Source organism: Vulpes vulpes, chromosome X (genome assembly GCF_048418805.1).
Source record: "Vulpes vulpes isolate BD-2025 chromosome X, VulVul3, whole genome shotgun sequence".
NCBI lineage: Eukaryota > Metazoa > Chordata > Mammalia > Carnivora > Canidae > Vulpes > Vulpes vulpes.
In genome coordinates, this window is record NC_132796.1 from 98,012,125 (window position 1) to 98,035,659 (window position 23,535).

General features: G+C 48.6%; 1 protein-coding gene across 19 annotated transcripts in view; it reads left to right on the plus strand.

Annotated features, from left to right (window-relative positions):
* The window catches only part of BCORL1 (BCL6 corepressor like 1), a 64,459-nt gene that overhangs the window by 29,173 nt on the left and 11,751 nt on the right, over window positions 1-23,535 (plus strand). For 10 of the 19 annotated variants that reach the window (XM_072744104.1, XM_072744107.1, XM_072744108.1 and 7 more), the window contains 7 exons: window positions 4,873-5,038; window positions 6,131-6,211; window positions 8,204-8,593; window positions 12,613-12,836; window positions 17,329-17,550; window positions 19,657-19,823; window positions 20,752-20,897. In XM_072744104.1, coding sequence (XP_072600205.1) covers window positions 4,873-5,038; window positions 6,131-6,211; window positions 8,204-8,593; window positions 12,613-12,836; window positions 17,329-17,550; window positions 19,657-19,823; window positions 20,752-20,897 — 1,396 coding nt within the window. The remainder of the gene's footprint in view (window positions 1-4,872; window positions 5,039-6,130; window positions 6,212-8,203; window positions 8,594-12,612; window positions 12,837-17,328; window positions 17,551-19,656; window positions 19,824-20,751; window positions 20,898-23,535) is intronic. The other 9 variants (XM_072744114.1, XM_072744118.1, XM_072744115.1 and 6 more) reach the window with 1 other exon arrangement.

Consider the following 23,535-nt stretch of genomic DNA (forward strand, 5'->3'; position numbering starts at 1 on the left):
CTGAGCCACCCGGGCTGCCCCATGGGTCTGGGTTCTTAATGGTGGCAGGGATCTAGGAAAAAAGGTGGACCAGGAGGACCTGACTTGAATCCGTTGGTGCTCCAGAGGGGGCCCAGAAGCCACTGGTGATCCAAAGAGATTCTCAAAAACATGGAGTGATTTAGGGGTGCCCAGCTGGCTTAGTCAGAAGAGCACGTGACTCTTGATCTCGGGGTCATGAGTTCGAGTCCTACATTGGATTTAGAGATTATTTTAAGTAAATAAAAAAACTTTAAAAAAATATGGAGCAATTTGAAGTTATGTTAAGAAGTCTTTAAATTGAATTTTTTTAAAAAAATGTATTTATTTATTTGCTGGTGGGGGGACACGGAGAAGCAGACTTCCCGCTGAACAGAGAGTCTGGCGTGGGGCTGAACCAGGACCCCAATATCATGACCTGAGCTGAAGACAGATGCTTAACTGACTGAGCCACCCAGGCACTCTGCTTTTTTTTCGGGCTGCTGGATGCAATATTTTAAATTTCATTTTATTATTTTTTATTTTTATTTTTTATTTTTTATTTTTTTTTAAAGATTTTATTTATTTATTCATGAGAGACAGAGAGAGAGAGAGGCAGAGACACAGGCAGAGGGAGAAGCAGGCACCACATAGAGAGCCTGACGTGGGACTCGATCCAGGGTCTCCAGGATCACGCCCTGGGCTGCAGGCAGCACTAAACCGCTGCACCACCGGGGCTGCCCTCATTTTATTATTTTTTATAAAGTTTTATTGGAATGCAGCCATGCTCTTTTTTTTAAGATTTTTCATTTTCAAATTGAATGTTGACATACACTAGTAACGGATTTCTAGCCAGAGTACCATGAATTCGGGTTTGTGGCAAAAGCTTTTTCTTTTCTTTTTTTTAGATGCCCTCCCCAAAGGAAGGAGCTGTGAACAGTCCCACTTATTTTTTTTAAGATTTTTTTATTTATTCATGAGAGACAGAGAGACAGAGAGAGGCAGAGACACAGGCAGAGGGAGAAGCAGGCTCCCTGCAGGGAGCCCAATGTGGGACTCAATCCCAGGACTCCAGGATCATGCCCTGGGCCTGAAGGCAGGCGCTAAACTGCTGAGCCACCCAGGGATCCCCCAGAAGATTTTTCTTAATCTTTTTTCGATCATAGAATGTTTGAGAAGCTCATAAGACCCTGTCCACAGAAACATGACCTCAGAATTTTGCCAGTAATTTTAAGGAGTTCATGGGCCCTCCCCCTCCGCAAAGCCCGCCCATGGGCTCCAAATTAAGAACCCCAGGGATAGAGTTTGGGTGGGTTTTCTCAATGACCTCACAGCCACCTCTGTATGGCAGAGACATGCCAAGTAGGAACATAGGTCATGACATAATCATACTTGCTCAAGTAACTGATTTGGCTTTGGTGGTAATAGGCATAACAATTCATGTCATTAGTACTGTATGCTATACACGCACACGTGCACACACATATATACAGCATATATACTGCATGCCAAGTGCTTTCTACAGATGTCCTCTAACTTAATCCTTACAATAACCCTATGAAGTGAGTGCTATACCCAATTTACAGATAAGAAAATGAAGGAAACCGACTGAATGGGTAAGCTACCGAAAGTTGCACAGCTACTAAATGGCAGAGCTGGAACTCAGACGCTGGTCATTGGCTCCAAAGTTCACATTCATCTTCAGCTATCTTCTACTCTCCTTAGGCACAACCTTTTCACTGACCATTTGGCAAGTGTTTATTGAGTGGTTACTACATGCTAGCCCCTCCCAGGCAGTGAGGTACATCTTTAGGAGGGCAGTACAGCATTGTGGTGAGGAGTATGCTTTCCAGAGCCAGGTGCAGTGCCCAAGTTCAAATCTCAGTCCTACTTTTTCTCAACTGTGTGCTGTCAGTCAAGTGACTTAAACTCACTAACCCTCAGTTTTCTCATCTGTACAACGAGACAGTAATAGCATCTCTTCACAGGGCTGTGTCAAGATTAAATGAGATGATGTGAAGTGTCCAGATCGATAGAAACAGAAAGTAGAATCGTGGTTGCCAAGGGCTAGAGGAGATGGGGAAATGGGTGTGAGGTTTCCATTTGGGGCAGTAGAAAAGTTCTGGGAACTAAATCATGGTTATACGACTCTGCAACTGTACCAAAAGCAATTGATTTGTAAACTGAATCGAATGAATTGTATGGTATATCTCAAAGAAATTACATAGCAATAAAGCTGATGTTAAAAAAAAGCAAATGAGGTGATACATATGAATGCTTAGAACAGTGCCTGGCACATAGCACGTGAGTGCTCAGTAAATTTTCATGGATGCTGGTTGTTATTGTTAGTATTACTAACTAAATAGATGTGCTCCCTGCTCTCGTGGAGCTTATGTCTTACAGGCTACCTGCCCCTTCCTGTAATATAGCAAGCAGGCACTGCCCCTTACTATATTAGATGACCAGTTCACTGGGCCCACCAACAGATGCCAAGAGCAGAGAATAAAGTTAGAAGATTGGGGTGTCTTTGTCTTGCAGCAGCTCTGAGCAGCTTCCTGGAAGGATTTAGCAACTGTCCATTTTTGGGGAGAGAGTAAATAACTTTGATCTTTTGTTTCTTATCTTCCATTTTTCCCAAGAAAGAAACTGTTGATAAGCAAAATAAGATCAGTGTTTAATTGCAAATAACCCCTTTCAGGGTATGGCCTAGAATCAGAATAGTCTCCAGTCCCCTACACCACCTGCCTCAAGGCCTCATGGAATCCTGAAGGGCTGGCTGAATCATCCACAGAGCAAGAGTTCTGCTTCATCTGGCACTGGGTGTATCTTATTGTCTTCTCATCCTTTGGAAAATTCTTTGGAAAACCTTTCAAAACTCGGTTAACCAGAACATTCGTCTTACATGGTCTCCCCATCCGCCCAACTTTTTGCCTAAGTTGGAGCGTGCAAATACATTTTTCCTTTAGGCGCTGCCCTTGCAGAACATACGGACAGAAATCCCTTCTAGATGTTCTGTTTTACTTGTTTTTGTTTATCTGAGGAAATAAAACGTAATGATCTGCACTTGAAAGAGCTAGCTAAAAGTGGTATTCAGAAATAAGACATTTTCAGATTCATGTGCATTTAACCACCCCCTCCCCCCCCCGACTTCAAGTGGTCTCTCTCTGGCCATGCCTGAAGGTGAGATTTTAAGCAACAGTTCCCCATATTTCTCTTCCCCCATCACAGTTCTTTCTTTTTCCTAGCACTTTGGTTTGTAGGAACCAGCAGCAAGCCAAGGGGGAAAATGAACTTGAATTTTTTTAAGATTTTATTTATTTATTTATTCATGATAGAGAGAGAGAGAGAGAGAGGCAGAGACACAGGCAGAGGGAGAAGCAGGCTCCATGCAGGGAGCCCGATGTGGGACTTGATCCCTGGTCTCCAGGATAGCTCCCTGGGCCAAAGGCAGGCTCTAAACCACTGCGCCACCCAGGGATCCCCTGAACTTGAATGAGTAAGAAGCAGGAGTTCATGGGATAGTAGGATTCCCGGGAATTTGATGGGGCACAGTCACTCCCTATCCCTGGAGAATTGAGAAAACTCCACCCACCCACACAACACCCAGAAAAGCGTTTCATTGATAAGACATCTGCTATCCCCTTAGTTGGAGCTAGACAGTGATAACCTTCTAGAAGGTACACGTGGGTCTGCTTAGGGGAAAGACAACTCTTCCTTTCTTCCTAGGGCCCACTTTCATTGTTAAAACATTTTGCTTATTCTACACTCCCTAGATGCTAGAATAATGGAAATCCCTACTTTGCCCTATTTCTTGTTTGGTGGTGTGGAGAGACCTCAAAGTCTGGGAGCATATTCCACTGTTAGGCTGCAGGCTCCTTATGCTGCATAAGCATGGCCATTGTGCCTATCCAAGTGAGCGGGCCTGAGCACAAACAGTAGAGGACAGAGTAGGGAAGGAGAAGAGTAAGAGCTGCTGCAGAGGGCGGCCCAGGCGGGGAGCGAGGAGTCCTGGGTCTCAGTCCCACCTCGGCCACTTGCTCACTGCATGCACAAATGAGCTTATTTGCAGATTTGCCTGTTAAGCGGCAGCCGCCCTCAAGTGAATAGACGCCCAGGGCAGTATGTTGCCCCAGACAAAGCATTTAAGCTCATGTCTTGGAGCCTCAGTTTCCTTGTCTGTTCAGTAGAGATGATATTAGCTTTTCCTTTTGGAGTTGTCAGGAAGATCAAATCAAATAAAAGAGAAGAGGACATTTTGAAGTGTCAAAGATACTGCAGAGTATAAAGTGGCATCATTAACGATGCCTCGGCCATTTCCTTGTCTTCCATACGTACGGGGAGATATGAATTGCTCCCGTGTCATGCCTTTCCTCTCGCCTTCACTGAATCTGTTACACATGGAGATAGGCCATTTCTTGAGTGGGCCCGGATGAAGAATTGTTTTCAGTTGTTGGTGTCCGTATCACTTGCAGTGAAGTTATTTGACCAGTGTGGTCACCTGACTTGCCAAGGAGGCATTTTTGTTCTCTGCCAGTCTCTCTTGCTGTTTGGATATAGAGAGCATGGGCCTAACTTTGCATCTTCGAAAATGACTTTGGGGGTCGATGTGGCTTGTGAATGCATCCTCCATAGACCTGTAAAAATAATGGTGTATGGATGTCCATGGGGGTTAGCTAGAGCATGGGCTTCAGGCCCAGAAAGCCTTGGTAGCCCACAGTGGTGGGCAAGCAGGCAGTCCCTTCCCCTGTACCCCCCTGTTTCCCCCACCCAGCAGCTCCTGTCTGTATCAGAATGGGGCACCAGACTTACCAGTGGCAAAGTTTTCTTAGGACAGCCAAACTGATCTCAGACTTGACTCTCTCTACCTTTCCACAGTGCCGGAAGCCACCTAGTGACCCCCAGGAACCTACCAAGAAAAGCCCCAGGGGGGCTTCAGATTCAGGAAAAGAGCACAATGGAGTCAGGGTAAAGCACAAGCACCGGAAGCCAGCAAAGCCAGATTCCCAGTCTCCAGGAAAACGAGCCGATGGCCACGAGGAAGGTAGGCTCCACAGGTCCTTGCCCTTTGGACTGGGCTGGAGAGGTCCCTGTGGCAGGTCGGTGGCAGGTTGTGGGGAGTGGAGATGGCTCTGGACTGCCCAGAAAAGTGAGACTTCCTCAGTATGGAAGAAAGATATAATTGACACCTCTGAAATCCAAGGCAATGGAGAAGGGGCTGATTCTCTTCACCCTGGTCACTAAGGATAAGGGGACACCCTGAGAGCCAAAGAAGGCGGTTTTCAGACAAAAGTCAGTCCTACAATGGAGGAGCTGACCCATTACCCTACAATGGGTCTAGGCTCAGAGAAGAAACGGTTCGCGGGGATTGGGACTAAAACAGCAGGACGGGGTTCATTATTACACCTTTTTTTTCTACCTTGGTATATCTGAAAACTCCTATTATAAAAAGTTAAAAATTAATACCCAACTAGCTAGCCAGAAGTGCTTAGGGAAATCCTGAACCCTTACTATTGAGGGACACACAGTCTGTTTGGAGTAGGGAGGTGTGTACTTAACCTGTATGCTCTGCCACTACCAGTTCCTTGGTGCCCTCATCTGAGAGAGACACCCCAGTGTTCCTGCGCATGGTAGCCTGTTTTCATGGCCTTGCCTGTCTGACATGACCTGCCTTTTTCTAGTCTGTTCTTATACAGTAGTTTTCCTTTGTCCACCACTCCCTCCTCCCATCTTCCTGCCTTGCTCGGTGCTCTACAATCCATTGAGGTTGCCCTTGTCTGGGACCTGCCCCAGCTTAGTTCTAACCTCATGGAGGTGCTGCGGCCTTGTAGTCAGACAGGCAGCCAGGCCTTCAACTTTTGGGCATGCAGCGAATCGATTCTGTACATAGTCTTTTCTTGGTGTCATCAAAAATGACTCAACTCCCAGTTTTCGAAAACTACCGGGGAGTGCTCCTCCTTCTCCAGGAGATGTACAGAGGTTAGAGCAGCATCAGGAAAGCTAATAAATGTGATCCAGGGAAAACACAAACCCTCCCTTGATTTTTCCACCCGAGCCTCTCCAGCGGGGCTTTCAGTTCTTGGACTCCTGATTGTGATATTTCTGCCTTCTGCCCTGAAACCACACATCGCTCCAGGTTCCTTGGAGAAGAAAGCAAAGAGCAGTTTCCGTGACTTCATCCCCGTGGTTCTGAGCACGCGGACGCGCAGTCAGTCTGGTGAGTGAAGCGGAAGCCATGGCCCATCTTGGCTCTTCTCTGCAGAGAGAGGTAGAAGTCCGGTCGAGCAATTTTGCTGTTAGCCCAGGTGGAGAGTTGAGAATTGGACCAACTGTGCTTAGATGCCCAGCTCCTTGCAGAGTCAAGAGAGCCCAGGGTGGGGAGCGGGGACATGGCCCAGAATTGTAGGACTGCTTGCTTAGCTTTTCCAAGCAGGGCTTTTCCGAACAGAGATTTGACATCTCTGGTTGGCAGCCAGTGGTGGAAAGAGGAAGGGCCTGTGCCACTTGGGTAAATGTGCCTACTCCAAGCTTTGGCATCTCCTGATTATCAGGGCCAGTCTCATGCACAGATATACAGCCTTTGGACTTACTGCCCTATGTGACAGGTATCAACAAAATAGGAAATGGTCATTGAGTTGTCAGGGCCCATAGAGTCACATTTGGTTCCCTGGTTTTGTATTCAGTGTCTAAAAAAAGATAGTTCTCTCTAGCCACCACTGTTGTCTGCTAGTTTCCACATTGGTATGTAGCACTAGAAGTGGTTGCCCTGGTTCACCTGTATTTCCATGCAAAGTGGATAGAATGGGGAAGCAAGGCATGGTGTAAACTCAGCTATCTGACATTCTATTAACTGGCATCTCAGCACATAGAAAGCGCAGTGGTAATTGGGGCTCGTAATGATGGCCTGAAGGCCTTGCAAAATCCTGAAGTGTCTTCTGAATCATCAAAGAGTGATTACATTATGCCCAGTCCCGTTTTACTGTTAAACACATTGTACTGTATTTGATTCTTTGGAAATTGGTGATCCCTGTGTGATCTCTATGGTGATTCCGCATTAACCAGAATATTAGATTAACCAGAACACTTCGTTCCCTGCCCGGTCTGTATATGGAAATTTTACTGGATATTTGCTGTCTTTTAAACAATCTGATTGACTTCAAGCTTTCGTTAAGGGCTGCTCTGTTTGCCTTGAAACCATTTCTTTCTTCTGCTGACCTCGCTTGTGTTTGGGGATTGTCGAGTTAATAGCAAGTCCTTGGGAGAAAGATGGTGGTGTCTCAGAGCTACTTCTGAAGAAGATTGTCAGATCTGCTGTTGTGCTAAACTGGGCCAATTTAGGGTCATACTTTTGTGGTTAGCAGAGTGGAAGGAGGGAGTGGGGATGAAATGGCCTCTGGGCAAGATGATGGAGGTGGGCAGGAAGGGTACCATGACACTGGGGTCCTGGGGAGAGGGGAGAGCAGTGCCTGCCCAGTGGCAGTGAGTAACAGCTGCAGTGGGGAGGAGGGGGCATGCAGGGAGGGAGCTCCACCCCTGGACTCTTGGCCACTTAATAGGAGGTGGGGTCAATTAAAGGGAAGAGGGCCTGGATGGAGGAGCTTTTGAGTGGGACTAACCCAGGCTGTGTCATGAAAGGGACTCCTGGCTTCGATCTTCCTGAGACTCTTTTGTGATGATTCTGCTTGTCCAGAGTAGCTCTTTCAGTGAGACTGGTGGTCACATAGTGAGCAGGGGTGGGGGTGCCCTGCTGATCTGCCCTCCCTCACCTACTGCTGAACCCTAATTTCCCAAAGGGCAGGGACCTATGACCCCCTCCTGCTCCTCACATAATGCTTGGCGACTTGTAAGCCACTAAGTCAGAGTTTGTGCAATGAATTAAAGTCATGGCAACATGGATAAGGAAGGGCATGTGGCTTGGATTCTCAATATTTGTGTGGTATACTGAACTCTGTAAAGTGCTTATGGGCTGATTATCTCGTTTGAGCCTCATAACAGTCCTGTGAGGCCAGTAAGGCAGAGAACAGTGTCCCTGTTTTATAGAGGAGGAAACAGAAGTGAAGGAACTTTCCCAGAGCACACAACTAATAACTGGCAGAGCCTGAACTTGAACCCAGACCTTCAAGCTTCTAATCCAGGGCACTTGCTTCGACATCGTACTCTTTATCCTTTGAAGAGGTACCTTACCGTCCTCTGTACATCCCGTCCACAGGAAGCATCTGTAGCTCCTTTGCTGGTATGGCAGACAGTGACATGGGAAGCCAGGAGGTCTTCCCCACAGAGGAGGAAGAAGATGTGACCCCCACCCCAGCTAAGCGTCGAAAGGTGAGGAAGACCCAACGGGACACCCAGTATCGCAGCCACCATGCCCAGGACAAAACTCTGCTGAGCCAGGGCCGCCGGCATCTATGGCGAGCCCGAGAAATGCCCTGGAGGACAGAGGCTGCCCGACAAATGTGGGACACCAACGAGGAGGAGGAGGAAGAAGAGGAGGAAGGCCTGGTGAAGAGGAAGAAGCGGAGACGACAGAAGAGCCGAAAATATCAGACTGGAGAGTACCTGACAGAGCAAGAAGAAGAGCAGCAGCGGAAAGGGAGAGCAGGTAAGGCAGGCTGGGGGCTTGTGCCCCAGCGAGCTGCTGTCACTCGTCCCCAAACCACAGTGATGTTGGCCTCTGGGGACCCTCGGGCATCCTGGGTGTTCCCATCTCTGCCTTCTCTTCGCCAGCCAAAGGCCTCTGCACCCATAGAAACCTGGTGCTATGAGCTCCAGCTGCCAGAGGGGGTCACTCAACTCCAGTCCCAAGGTTTTGGCTTGGGGTTCAGATCAAATGAGTCTGGACTGACCTGCAGGTGAGCGGAGGACATGAAGGCCCGAGCCCTCGTATAAGAGTCTGAACCTGTGGGCAAGGCCACAGTGGCATCCTTGGCATAGAACAACTCGTTACCAGGGAGTTCTCTGGTTGGCTTGAGGGGAGCTGGGTCTTGGGAGGTTGGATTCTCTCTCCTAGAATCCTGGGTTCAAGAAGAAAGAGGCATTGGCTGCCTTTCCTGGGATGCCTCCAGCCCCTACACTAAAAAGAAGTACAAAGTTTCCTCAAGTTAACAGAAGAACTTCAAGTAGAAGCGGGCACAACTTTGCTTTCTCAATTAAAGCTACAAAGGTTATTAAGAGGCAGAGTGAAGCTTTGAGGTGACCTGAGGTGGCATCATTTTTTGTTGGACCTGAGTTGGAAAAGCAGGCAGACCAAGGAGAAACCCAGGCTTTCTTTGGCTACATCAGATGCATCATATGTAATCATGGAGGCACAGACTGTCACCAAAGTTAATTTATCAGTGTATCAGTATGTTCTGCTAAGTACTGTTTGGGCCCATTCCTCATGGTTTTTTTGGGGGGGGGGCACATTTCTGTAGTGGATTTCTAGATGAGCAAAAAGTGTGTCTCTGGGTTCCATAAGAGCACGTCTGTCTCTTGCTCTGTCCCTCTGACCTCTGCCCTTGAAGCAACAATTGATTGTCTCTGATAATGTATGTATCTTGAGCCACCGGGAAATATCTACAGTCTCCCTTTTCTTGAAAACTGAATAACTGCGTTCTGAGGGGGTAGTAGATTCTGGCTTTGCTGCAGTGCAAAGAAGGCTAAACCTCATTTCCAGTTCTGTTTAAGTAGAGATGTATACAATGCCATCCCTACACTGCAGAGGACAATGGAGCTCATTTTCATCAACTGTATGAGAGAATGAAAATAATTTTGCCTTTTTCCTGCCAGAGCCATAAGGGATCGGTCAGGAATGAGGTGTCAAGCCATTGGTCTCAGCCACTTGTGTTAGGATGAAGAGGAACTTTTGTGTCACCCAGTCTTCTCTAAGGAGAGCTGGTTTCCTACAAGCTTGGACGCTTCCTGTGGAACTTACTGGTTTTGGAATCAGAAGGACCTTCGAGGTTACCTGGTTCTGTTTTCCACCCAAAGCAGAGATCTCTGGAACACTGCACTGTTGACAGGTGGCCTTTACTTAAACACCTCCAGGAGCATGGAGAACACTGCTTAGCAAGGCATCCTGTTTGATTTGGGGGCAGCTTCAATTGTTGGAACACAGGTTATTATCCCTCCATGCACATGTCTAAAGGTCTTGAGTCAAGGCTGTTGGATTTGGCTTATGGTTTGGTTATTTTTCTCCAGACTGATGGTGACACCTTCATGAAGAGATTGTCTGGCAAACATCTCTCTTCTCAGGAAAGCTCGGATCCTTCCTATTACTACCTATCTTTCAGGTTGACATCAGGGAGTCAGGCAGAGGCCAAACTATAGATAGGTCACCCTACTTCTGTCTGAGTCTCATGGCCTTTCCTGGTTTGTTTGTTTGTTTGTTTGTTTGTTTTTAAGGATTTTATTTATTTATTTATTTGAGAGAGAGAGAGAGAGAACATGTTGTGCACTAGTGGGTGGGGAGGGGCAAAAGGAGAGGGAAAAGGAGACTCCCTGCTGAGCGTGAAGCCCAAAGCTCCTCCATCCCAGGATCCCGAAATCATGACCTGAGCTGAAGTCAGACGCTTAACCTGCTGAGCCACCCAGGCACCCTCATGACCTTTTGTTTTGTCCTGGACTTTGGTATCTCCCTCCTTGACCTGCAGAGGGGATAGGAAGAGCTAATTCCACTCACACACCTACTACCTCCACTCTGTTTCTTTCCATGCTACTCTGAAGTTCTTGCTCCACTGCAATTGAATAAACTCTAGAGCCTGCCCTGCCCTGGGTAAACGGTGTAGGGAGCTACTGCTTTTCCTGTGGTGGTGAATGCTGTAATATGGCTTCCCCATGTTTCCTGAGGTCCTCCCTCACAAGGCATAGTTCTGTTCCTTCCTCTTTTGCCTCAGCCCAGACTTGCTGCATCAAAAGCCCTGGTTTAGAATGTTCTGGTTGGAATTGCCATTAGAAGCCATGTAACACAACAGTTCTTAGACAGGTATGGGGACTCACTGGTGGGTTGGGGCTAGTTGGGAGAAAGGACTGGTATGATAGCTGGCCTTCTAAGAGCTGTGTGTAACCTAGAGCCAATTCCCCATACTCTAGTGATGGCTCCAACATCTGGATTTGCCCTTGGTAATGTCACATGTAAGAATACATGCCATAATCGAAGGAGGCGAGTTAAGAACTCTTGGATCTTGCTCAACCCCCTTGGTTCACAAATTGGAGAAACTGAGGCTGCAGTTATTCATTTCCTAGACATCCTGATCTTTTGCCATCTGTTCAGTTCTGTGGGGGAAATAAAGAACACATGGGCATGGCCCTCCCTAAGTAGCTTGCACTGTGATAATATGATAAGGATGACTTCTTTATAGCACCTTATAAAGGGGTTTTGTATATGTTACTTCATTTAATTCTCACACCAGTCCTCTGAGGTGGATGGAATATGTCTTCTCCATTTTATAGACATAGAAACCGAGGCTGTAGGAGATTATGACTTGCCTCTAGCCAATCACACAATAGTGGCCAAGCCATGTAACACTAATATTAGTTAAGAGATGAGGGTAAACCCAATCTATCCCCTCTATACCGGGGGTTTAGGACTGACCTGTGAGATGAGGCTGTTGGCACTGAAGCTCCCAGTGCCACTCAGGGATCTGTGCTCTGCATGTGGAAAGAGCTATAAGAATCACAGCACACTTTCTCTTTCATTGTTTTTTTTTTTTTTACAAAAGATTTTATTTTTTTTATTTACTGTAGACAGAGAGCAAGAGTATATGTGAGTATGTGTGCCAGGCAAGTTGGGGGAGGAGCAGACTGGGAGGGAGAGAGAAGGGGAAAGAATCTCAAGCAGACTCCATGCTGACCTTGGAGCCTGACTCAGGGCTCAGTCCACTCTAAGATCATGACCTGAGCTGAAACCAAGAGTCAGCCACTCAACTGACTGAGCCACCCAGGGGCCCCTTGAATCGCAGCCATGCTTTTTGAATCCAGAAAGTGCTTTGTCTAGTGAGCTGTGGCTGAGATGTTGTCCAGTGTATTCCAGTGACTTGATTTTCAACCAGGGCAGACAGCAGCTTTCTGTCACTGCCCACCAGCTAACTAGGCCCATGGCACTTTATGGTTTCAGGGAATTTCTGTGGCTTCGATCTTGGTATCCTCAGAGAGTGACCAACCAGGCAGTCAGGTAGGAGAGCTGAGGCAATGAAGGAAGACTTCTCCGTTTACGCCCCATCCTAGTATACTTCATACTTTGCTTCAGCAGAGCTGCTAAATTTGTTTTCACACTGGAATGGAGAGAGAGACCAAAGGGATGGGGGAAGAGCTGAAAAGAAAGCTCTGATTTGCTCTGGGCTACGGGGGAAATCCTTTTAAAATTACCCTCATCTTGGGGACAGTTAGATGGGCTGCCCCCTGCTGGCAGGGCTGGGAGTCATCACCGGCTTGGAGAGAAGGGACTTTGATACTGAGGTAGTGTCCACTTGAGAGATATTTAGTGGAATTGTTGGCACCACACTAGACACAGGTAGCTGATAGTTAGACAACTTGGCATTGAGATTCTAATCCCCAAAACCTTCTGATTCATCTTAGAGGAAGGCATTGCTTTTCTGTGTTCCATTTCCCTGATGCCCATTTTTTCCTGTTTCTTGCCTTCAGATTTAAAGGCCCGTAAGCAGAAGACTTCCTCCCAAAGTTCGGAGCACCGCCTCAGGAACAGGAACCTTCTCTTGCCCAACAAAGCCCAGGGGATCTCAGATTCACCAAATGGTTTCCTCCCAAATAACCTGGAGGAGCCAGCCTGCCTTGAAAATTCAGAAAAGCCATCGGGAAAACGAAAGTGCAAGACCAAGCACATGGCAAATGTCTCAGAAGAGGCAAAGGTACCGTTGCCAGTGAGGGGAGTTGATGGGAAGGGAGCAGACTAGGATGGCGGGCTTTCTAGAGGCTCCCCGATCCATAGTCCTCTGAATGAGTGAGTGAGTGGATGGGGAGGACCAAATTAACTCATATATTGTTTTAAGATTTTATCTCTTTATTTCAGAGAGAGAGTGGGGGGGGGGGGGGAGAGAGAGAGAGAGAGAGAGAGAGAGAGAGAGAAGCATAATCATCAACAGTGGGAAGGACAGAGAGAGAAGCAGACTCCCTGCTAAGCAGGGAGCCAGACACAGGATTCAATCCCAGGACCCAGACACAGGACTCAATCCCAGGACCCTGGGATCATGACCTAAGCTGAAGGCAGCTAGCTTACTTGACTGACTGAGCCACCCAGGCACCCCTTAATTCATATTTATTAAAGTATTTTGAAGTAGTTCTAGAAGAGTTGGGGGTTGCATTTGAAGAATGGAATAGTTAACAAGAGTCTGCAAGCTCTCAGGTTTGGTTCTTAATGGTTTTTCCTCAACAGTCCTTGGATCTCCTTTGAGTTAAGAAAGAGTTGAAGAATATGGCAGGATATTAGCCTGAATAGCTTGTTAACATCCAATCAAGAAGCTTTTGTCTGAGCTTAACTCCCTGGAAACCAGTCAGAGTTTTCTGAATCAATCAAGGTAGAAAACAACTTGTAGAAGCAAGGGTGTTGATGTCCAGACAAAGGTTACTTGAGGGTAGGGCTGAAGGAGTTATAGCTGCCCTTCCCCATCCCCAGCTCACCAGTTCTTTGCTTCTACAGGAAGCAGAGGAACAGGCAAGTGGGCACTCACCAATCAGGAGCCAGGCCAGCATTCTAGAATCCCTGTTTATAATTGACATCTTTTTGGGGGTCTGATGTTCACATCATGGGTTTCGGGTTCTACATTGTACCATTTGAAAAAAAAAATCACATAGTCCTCAGTCCTCAGTAAGCTTTACATTTGAGAGAATCAAAGATCCAGGCTCAAATGTCATTGGCGACCAAAAAAAAAAAAAAAATCATACTGGGTTTGTTTGGTGGTTGGATTTTTCTAGCTCTTTCCAGCTCCAGAGCAGGGATCCCTGGGTGGCACTGGGAAAAGGCGGGAGACCCAGGTGTTCGTCTCCCCCTCTTTTTCCCTTCCTCCTCCTAGAATCTGGTTCTAGCTCAGACAAGGTATTCAAGCTTATTTCCTCATCCTTAAAAATGGAGATGATACTTCACATCCTTTCTATCTCACAAGGGTGCTTGGAGGAACAAAGGAGGCAATGGAGGTAAAAGGCTTTGATAACTGTAAAGTGCTCTTTGAGGTTGGTGTACACTCTTGAGCTTCAGGTCAAGGCAAGGATGAGAGAACAGAGGCATGGAGTGGCAAGATAGTAGTGACCATTCCCTCAGACCCCCGGGGGGGGGGGTGAGGGGGAGGAAGAAAGAACTCTGCTTTGTGCTGAGAGCTCCATTCACATGGTTGTCCTTAATTCCCACAACAGCTGTTAGAGGTGGGCATTGTTGTCCTCATTTTATGATGAGGAGACTGAGGCTCTGGGAGGCTAGGGGTCTTGCACGAGGTCACCTAGTGGTTCTAAGTGATGGAGTGGGGACACGAAGCAGACCTGACTGCCCCAGCTCTTTCTATGGGCCTCCACCCTGTGAATGGGTGGCTTCTGTCTGTATCCGGGAGACATCGGGGGTGGGGGTGGCCAGTCAGGGACACACTGCAACGCTGAGCAGCTCTGGTGAAAGGTGGGTGTCCCCCTCCTCTTCCCCCGCTGCTCCTCCCCAGACACTCAGATGGCCCTGTCCCACACAAAGGTGACCGGCCTCCTGACATTCAGCAGCACACGCTGATGGTTGCGTCTGGTTATTCCGCCTGGCACTGTGTCTGCTGAAATGTTCCTCCGAGAGAGGTTTTGTCCCTTCACAGAGCCTCCCTTTCTCCCTCCTGCCTTTCTTTCTTTCCCAGTCACCACCACCTGCTCTGGATGCCCCTGGCACGGTGCTTTGTAGTGGGAAGTGAGGTGGGGGGAGGGTGGGGTATGTGCCTACGACACTAAAGCTGGGGCACTGGCCAAAGGCTTCTTCCCACAGGGGCTCTTAGCCAGGGGGGATGAAGGGAGGAGTGGGGCCCCCCATTTATCCTTGCTCCTCCCCTTCTCAGGCAGCTTCCGTTTGTCTCTGGCAGCTCTTGCCCCCAGAAGGAGTGTTACCCTTTGGCTTCTGACTTGGCTTAGCAAAAACCTGGGAACTTTACCCTGCATTCTCCAGTATTGCCATTATCTACCTCTGTCCTCGTGGCAGTAGAGTAAAACTCTACACTCATAGGCAGTGCCTTCCTGCTAGTGACTGGGCCTCTCCTCCCTTTAGGAACGGGGATGGATAGCAGCTCTGGTTATCTTGGGATTTACCAGAGGAGACAAATGCCCTGGGCTCTGGTCTTTTCCCTGCTGCCATTCCTTTCTGGGCTTTATGATTTTCTAGGTAACTTTTCTGTCTTCCCAGGGCTCTGCACAGAGATAGCTTGAATCAAGTCAACAAATATTTGTTGTGATGATGTGTCCAGCCCCGAGTAAAGTGTGTAAGGAACAAAAGAGTAGATGACAATATAAAACCTACCCTGAAGGAGCTTCAAATCTAGAAGGGGAGGCCAGACTTGTCCATGAAATAGTGGAAGGAAGTTAAAAGCCTGGCACCAGGCACCAGATTGTTGTAGGCTAGGTGTTCTGAGTATGCGGAGAAGAAGGCTAGAGTGTTGTAGAATGTTATAGAAGACATAGAATTTTCATGAGATTTGGATAAGTGGTACATATTAGTTGATTATTGTGGTCTGACAGATTACCCTCAAACTTAGCAGCTCAACACAACAACAAACATACTATCTTCCACAGCTACTAGGGTTCAGGGACTCATGAGCAGCTTAGCTAGGTCTGGCTTAGGGTCTCCCATGAGGTTTCAGTCAGGGTATCATCCAGGGCTCCATTAAACCAAAGACTTGACTGGAGCAGGAAAGTCCACTTCCAGAGGGGCTCTCCCACATGGCTGGTCATTGGCAGGAGACACCTTCTCTCCTTGCCCTGTGGGCATCTCCAAAGGACTGCTTGAGTGTCCTCATGATGTGGCAGCTGGTTTCCCCCAGAACAAGTGATTCAAAAGAGAGTGAGGCCGAAGTCACATTGTCTTTTAGGAAGTGGCTTTGGGAGTCACACACTGTCACCCTTGCACTCTCCTGTTGGCTACACCAGTCAGTCCTGTCCAGTGGGGCGGCAGGGGCTGCTATGTAAGAGCACAAATATCAAAAGGGACAGGGGCCATATTAGAAGCTGGTGAGGGCAAAGTCTGCCCCCTGGGTGCCTAATGATTCATGTCCCTCCCACATGCAAGGCTAACCCACCTCTCCCCAAGGCCCCCTGAAGTTTTGTCCAGTTAGGATGTCAGCTCCCAGTTTATTTATTTTTATTTTTAAAATTTTATTTATCTGAGAGAGAGAGAGAGAGCGAGAGAGAGAGAGCGAGCGCGCATGAACAAAGGCAGAGGCAGAGAGAGAAGCAGACTCTCCATTAAGTGGGGAGCCCGACACAGGGCTCCATCCCAAGACCCCGAAATCATGGCCTGAGCTGGAGGCAGATGCTTAATGGACTGAGCCACCTAGGTGCCCCCAGTTCCCAATTTAGAATCTCATCATCTAAATTAGGTCCAGGTGCAAATGAGGCTCCTTGGGTCTGGTTACTTGAGTACAGTTGCTAGAACACAGTTCCTCCTCATCTGATGAGCCCATGAGGGAGAAAGTGAAGCTCAGAGAGGTTGGGCCTTAACTCAGGTCTTGTAGCTAGTGGGTGGCATAGGCAAGATTCCAGACCTAGGTCTGTCTGACTCTTGAGCCTGAGTGCTTCCTACTACCCGATGTGGGCATGAATGTGATCTAGGGCTGTGGTACAGAGGAAGGTGGGAAGAGGCTGGGGCAGATTAGAAGGCAGGTTTTTAAATTTTTATTTATTTTTAGAGATTTCATTTATTTATCCATGAGAGACGGGGGGAGGGGGGCAGAGACACAGGCAGAGGGAGAAGCAGGCTCCACGCAGGAAGCCCGATGTGGGACTCGATCCCCGGTCTCCAGGATTATGCCCTGGACTGAAGGTGGCACTAAACCGCTGAGCGACCCGGGCTGCCCAGAAGGCAGGTTTTTGCAACAAGAGTGAAGGTCTTAGCAGCTATGCCTCTCCAGTCAAAGATACCTGTCTCCGCTTCTCTATTCTCAGTTCACTTCGATGATTTAGAAATAGGACTTGTAAAAACAAATGGAAATTGAGGCAGGTAAAGAAGGCATTCAGGGTCCTTGGGGGAAGCTGGGATGTCTCCTCCATCTCTGATTTCCAATCCCTTGATCATTTGCTGGCGTATGTGATTGAGGAGTTGAGTCCCTTGGCATCTACTTGGGTAGGAATAGATGGGAACCTGCGCTGATCCAGGACCCCATTTCTGCTTTCCAGAGCAAAGGTCGTTGGAGCCAGCAGAAGACACGATCTCCCAAATCTCCCACCCCAGCAAAACCCACGGAACCATGCACACCCTCTAAGTCCCGAAGTGCCGGCCCAGAGGAGGCCACTGAGTCACCTACAGCCCGGCAGATCCCCCCAGAGGCACGTCGGCTCATAGTGAACAAAAATGCAGGCGAGACTCTCCTGCAGCGGGCGGCCCGTCTTGGCTATAAGGTAGGGAGATACCCCACTGGCATGATGCCACTGCCCTGGCATCTGCAGAGAAGCTTCCATGACTCTTCTGGGGCTTGGGCAGGGCTTTGTTTGGGGCTTCAGCCTCCACTGGACTCTCTTCTACTGCCCACACGGCCTCTGGGGCCACCTGGCTGCCCTCATGGAGTATGGGAATGCAAGCTTGTTTGAATATTAATTGGGAATGAAAATAATTGAAATATTGCTAATCCAACACATTCTTAGACCAGAAATGGGATTTTGATGTTGTCTTGAATTTTTCTTTGTGGTGCTTCCCACCCTACTCAGAGAGGAACAGGGGCTCCTGCTCACTCTTCATACCCTCTGGCTCCCCCTCATTTCGGCTTCCAATAGCGGAGGAGTCAGTAGTGCTTCGGAGGGGCAGGGCTGGGTTCCCCTTCCAAGAGGCTACTTCCCTGTGGGTTGGAAAGAAAGCAGGAAAGGAAGCTGGCATTTGTCAAGCATCACTTTTGTCCCATTAAGAGCTCTGATTTCTTCATATCATTTTATCTTTACCACTGACCTACGGAGATAGGTTTTATTAGCCCCATTTTACACACAAGAACATCAAGGCTTAGCACTACTAAATGATGTGTCCAAGACCATTCAACTAGTCTGAGTTCACACCAGGGTCTTTTTGATTCCCACATGCCAGGGTAGGGTAGAAGCCTACTCCAAGACCATAATTCAATTTTGTTGTCAGACATTTTTGTTGATATGAACTCCTTGACCGGGAATCTTTGCCCACCACACTGATGAGTTCCTAAGGATTTGCCCTTAAGGGTAGAGCTGCTGGGTTTTAGAGCAGGCCTTGATTTCTTTAAGGCTTCCAATACGTATAACTGACTCACTTAAAGATGGTTGCACTCCCAGCCAGGCTGGTCGGCACAGGAGAACTGCCTTGACAGTGTCTCACTGGCAAGATGCCCATCTTTCTTGAGCACCTAGTGTGGGGGCCGGGATCGGTGCCAAGGGAGATCTAAGGAGAAAAGATGACCAACCCCTGCCCTCAAGTTTAATCTTCTTTTACCTGGGGCCAAACCAGCAAGTAAGAGACCACAGCAGAGAGAACCAACCAGGACAGGCCAGGAGCGGGTTGGGCACCCTGCCACGGGAGGGAGGAGTAGTCTGAGGCCTGAGGGAATAGGTGAACGCTGTCTGCATTGGTGCGGTTGTAAGGGGCCTTGCACTCTCCTGAGTACAGGGAGCATGATAGTTCCTATATCCAAGAGATGGCAGCTCCAGCACAAGCGCACACTCCCTTGCATGTTCGCTCACTTCCTCACTCACCCGTTCTAGCTGGCCAGCCTGTGAGCTAGCTGTCAGACAGGATGCTTAAGCCACCCATGTTGCCCAGGCCTGGGAGAAGGCTGGTAATGGGCCCCTGGTCCTGCTGCCCACCTCTTCCCCTCCCCCTCAGCTTATCCACTGACTTCATGCCAGACTAGCTGGGGTGCTTGCTTCTAGTCCTGGAGTCCTGCCTCAAGTCCTACGCTGTAGTCCAGGGAAGCTAATCACTAGTATATGAGTGAATGGCCACACTGGTTTATTCTCAGAGCAATCCCGATTTGAGGGGAGGGCTAGAACTGGGACAGTGCTTAAAACAATTAAAACCAGCATCCACGGATAACACTCAAACCAATTCTTTCCTCCTTGTACTCCAATTACCACCAGAGGCTGTGCTTGTCACCACCTGCCTTATCTCTCTGGTCTTCTGCTGCCTTGCAAAGCCCCAGACTAGGGAACCAGTGCTCAGGGAGTTGAGGCCTGAGAGTTTGAGCTCTGGGCAGGCAGGTGAGTCTCTCTGCGGACCTCACTCCAACAACTCACACCAGATCAGTGAGTATTCTTAGTCAAAAGAAATGTCTCCCCACTGCTAAGGAAATAGCCCAGAATGGAGACCCTGGCCATGGCACCTCAAGACTGACTTTGTCAACAAAAGATTTCAAGACATGCCCCTTAGTCCCTGGAATAAAGTGCAGGCCCTATGACCTCCTCTTTGGACATTTGGAGACCTTCGAACCTACTTGGGGTGATTTCAAGAATTTAGGCCTCTCTTTGCTCACGGAGCCATCCCTGTCCCTATAGGACGTCGTGCTCTACTGCCTCCAGAAGGACAGTGAAGACGTGAATCACCGCGACAACGCTGGCTACACGGCCCTGCATGAGGCCTGCTCCAGGGGCTGGACTGACATCCTGAACATCCTGCTGGAGCACGGGGCCAATGTGAACTGCAGCGCGCAGGATGGCACAAGGCAAGAAGGCCACTCCCCCCACTCCTGTCGTGTCCCGTCCGTCCGTCCCCCCCATCTCTCTCCAAAGAATCTGCTGCAGCCTGGACCTGCCCAGCACACCAGGCCTCATCAGGAAGTATTTCTCGGGAAGACCCCGGACTGCAGAGGGAGGCAGTTTAGGGCAGGAGGTGGGGGGAATATATTCCTAGCTGGCCAGTCCACACTAGCGACTAAAGGGAGGTGGGGGTTGTCCAGGGATCATCCTATCAAATGTAGCTTTACCAGAAACAGCACTCAGGTGTCCCTCTCAATCCTCCCGGTGGTGCATCTGTCTCAGGTAGTGTCTTGGGCTCTAGGAAATGGGAGGCTGACGTAGGGTATAACATCCCAGATTTGACTCTTGATTTGATGTCTGTATGCTTTAAAAAAAAAAAAAAGATACCTGCTGTGTCTTCAAGAAATCACACTCATTCCCCTCTGTCAGAGGGCCTACTTCCTGGGCAAAATTGAGACATGAGCTGCTTACCAAGCAGGGGCACTTGGGTTAGAAGATGCAGGTTTTGCTTCGCTGCCACCTGGCATGTGGAGTCACTCTGCTTAACCCTGCTCCTGGGTGGTCATACCCCTAGCATCTGCTTTAAGTTTATTTTCAGGTTCTTCTGAACTCCAGAGCTTCCAGTGGAGCTACATTGTTACCTTAGGGACTGTCCCAAAATATCGAGGGGAACCTAAGAGAGAGAGATGGGAGAGAGGAGAAAAGAGGCAGAGGAGAAGGAAGTGGGGAGATCTGAGCAAGGGGTGCAGTTCAGAGGTGGTTCTTCCACACTGACTCTTACCCATATGATTCTGGGCTCATCTTATTTGGCTTTCCCCTGATAAAGTAGCTCGGGGCTAGACATCCACGTTCCCACTTGGGCCCTGTTGTCCTCACCCTGTATCACCTCCACAGGCCAGTTCATGATGCGGTGGTCAATGACAACCTGGAGACCATCTGGCTCTTGCTGTCCTATGGGGCTGATCCCACACTGGCTACCTACTCGGGACAGACAGCCATGAAGTTGGCCAGCAGTGACACCATGAAGCGCTTTCTCAGCGGTAAGCACAGCCCGGGCTTGAAGCCATCATCCTTGGGGCTGGCCTCTGATTCCTGAACTCCTGAGGAGATATCTTTCATCTCCCTCCATCTCAAACAGCTCCCATGAGGGGCATCAGCCCTCTTTACAGGCTTTCCTTAAAGTGTCTCAGAAATCTCTATACACTTTGAAAAGCCCAGAGGTCCACTTCCTCTTGTTCCCGTGCCATGAGCATCCATATCGCATGCATCCTCTTCAGGAACATGGCAGCCCACAGGGACCTGTTTCCCAGCGAGATATGTGGGGTAGGTGCAGCCCCACTGATAGATTGAGCTGGGGGCAAAATGTGTTGACCCCAGTTCTGAGTGGGATGTTAGCTACAAAGAAATGACACTTAGCATTTACCTTTGTCTTTGTACTTTCTCCTTGTTGGTGATCAGAGTGGAACCCTTGGGACCCATCCTGATGCGTTTATTTTATTTTTTTTAAGATTTTATTTGTTTAGAGCAGCCCAGGTGGCTCAGCGGTTTAATGCCACCTTCGGCCCAGGGTGTGGTCCTGGAGACTCGGGATCGAGTCCCACGTCGGGCTCCCTGCATGGAGCCTGCTTCTCCCTCTGCCTGTGTCTCTGCTTCTCTCTCTGTGTGTGTGTGTGTGTGTGTGTGTGTCTCATGAATAAATAAATAAAATCAAAGATTTGATTTGAGAGAAAGAGAATAAGCATGAACAGCGGGGAGGGGCAGAGGGAGAGGGAGAAGCAGGCTCCCCACTGAGCAGGGAGCCTGACTCCAGGGGCTTGATCTCAGGACCCCAGGATCATGACGCAAGCTAAAGGCAGATGCTTAACCCCCTGAGCCTCCCAGGTGCCCCTTGATGCTCAATTTCTCACAGCCCCTACCTATGGTCACTGATGTTCGCTCTGCACCCCCGTTCCTTTTTCTTCCTCCCTCACCTGGCCTCTCTAGAAAAGTACCTTATATTTAGGCCTATGGCAAGGGCCACAAGCCAACATGCATTTATCTTCTCATTAGTGGAGAGCCACTGTTTGTCTACAGTTAGATAGCTCTACTGAGCCGGGCAGCAGGGCAGAGGGCAGGACGGACGTCTAGTATGGGCATGCTCACTGGGATTCTCCTCAGACTTGATCTGATAAAGGAACCCCCCCTCCTTAGTGACATCACAACTCGGCCCTTGCTCTAGCAGTTTCTTCTTCAGACTGCCAGAGTGCTGGACAGATGAAGCAGCTGGCTGTTGTCTCATTGACCCTGTGTGGAGGGTCCCGTGTTTGTGGGGGAACCCCTCTTAGACCGGGAGCCCATAGGACCAAGGGTTTGCCCAAGGCCACTCACTCCAACCTAGGCTGTGGCCCTCATTAGTCCTGGATTCCCACCTCCCCGAAGATCCAATTCAGGGCTCCCAACCAGGGGATAATTTATTTACTGAACAAAGATTAACTAGATAGCTGATGATGGAGGGAGAAACAAAGGAATGTGAACTAAAGGTCCCATGGAAGGAGGACTAGGTGAGAAGCACCACCTTGATACTAATAAAAACTGAGGGAAAGTGATGGGAGGCTGTGGAGGGAAGCCTTGACTCCTGCTCAGCCAGCCTTCATCTAGTCTCCAGTCAACCTGACTAAACCCTATAGTCACTGTCTACAGCCTCAGGCCTCCCTTTGGGACCCAGTCCCTGCTTAGGGGCAGGACTGCCTTTTTCCTCCTCCCAGCTCTGAGGTCCGAGGCCCCTGTCTGTGAAGGGCAGAGCAGTTTGGGGATGCTCATTCTGTCATTTGTCCTGGGCTAGTGATGACTTTGTTTACTGTGGGTGCACCATCATGGGAGCGCAGGCTCAAGGCAAGCCACACTTTGTGGCCTTTTCTCACATACCATGTGCCACACAGACTGTTTTACACACACACACACACACACACACACACACACACATTTACATTCAACTTGATTCCCAGGAGAAGCTGGCACTGATGAACACCTAGGACTTCTCTACATGATAAAAGCACTGCATGAAGCTCTGTCTCTGATCAACAGATTTCATCCAGGGGCCTCTCTTGGGGCTAGAAACTGTCGTCCTGGGGGTCTTGGGCTGCTCTGGATCCAAACAGAGCCATCTCTGAACACATTAGTAAGCGGACAAACTCTTTTCTTCCCTGACCCGTTCTCCAAAATCCCAAAGGAATTCAAATGTTGAAACCATTTTCAGTAGTTAAAAATTTAGAAACACGTTTTTCCCTATTCTCATTTCTGTTAGTTAATTCCAACTACTAGCCAGCCTTTTGATGCCTCTTTAAGCTAACCCGAATGCCAGCCCACGTTGCAGAGTTAAGAAAAGACTTTTTTCTTTTTTTTAAGATTTTATTTTTAAGTAATCTCTGTAACCAATGTAGGATTCGAACTCACAACTCCAGGATCAAGAGTTGCATGCTCTACCAACAGAGCCAGCCAGGTGCCCCAAGAGAAGACTTTTCTTAATTCTGGCACTTGGTAGCCTGTCCAGGCCAAACACCTTCATTCAAATCTTAACATTGCTTCTCGACTTCATAGGCACTGAGCTATAGCCTCCTAGTGGGGGCCAGGAAATGAAAGGAGTGTTAGAACAGGGCCACCTCTCGACCATGTAAATATCAAGTGCTGGTCAAAGGCAGA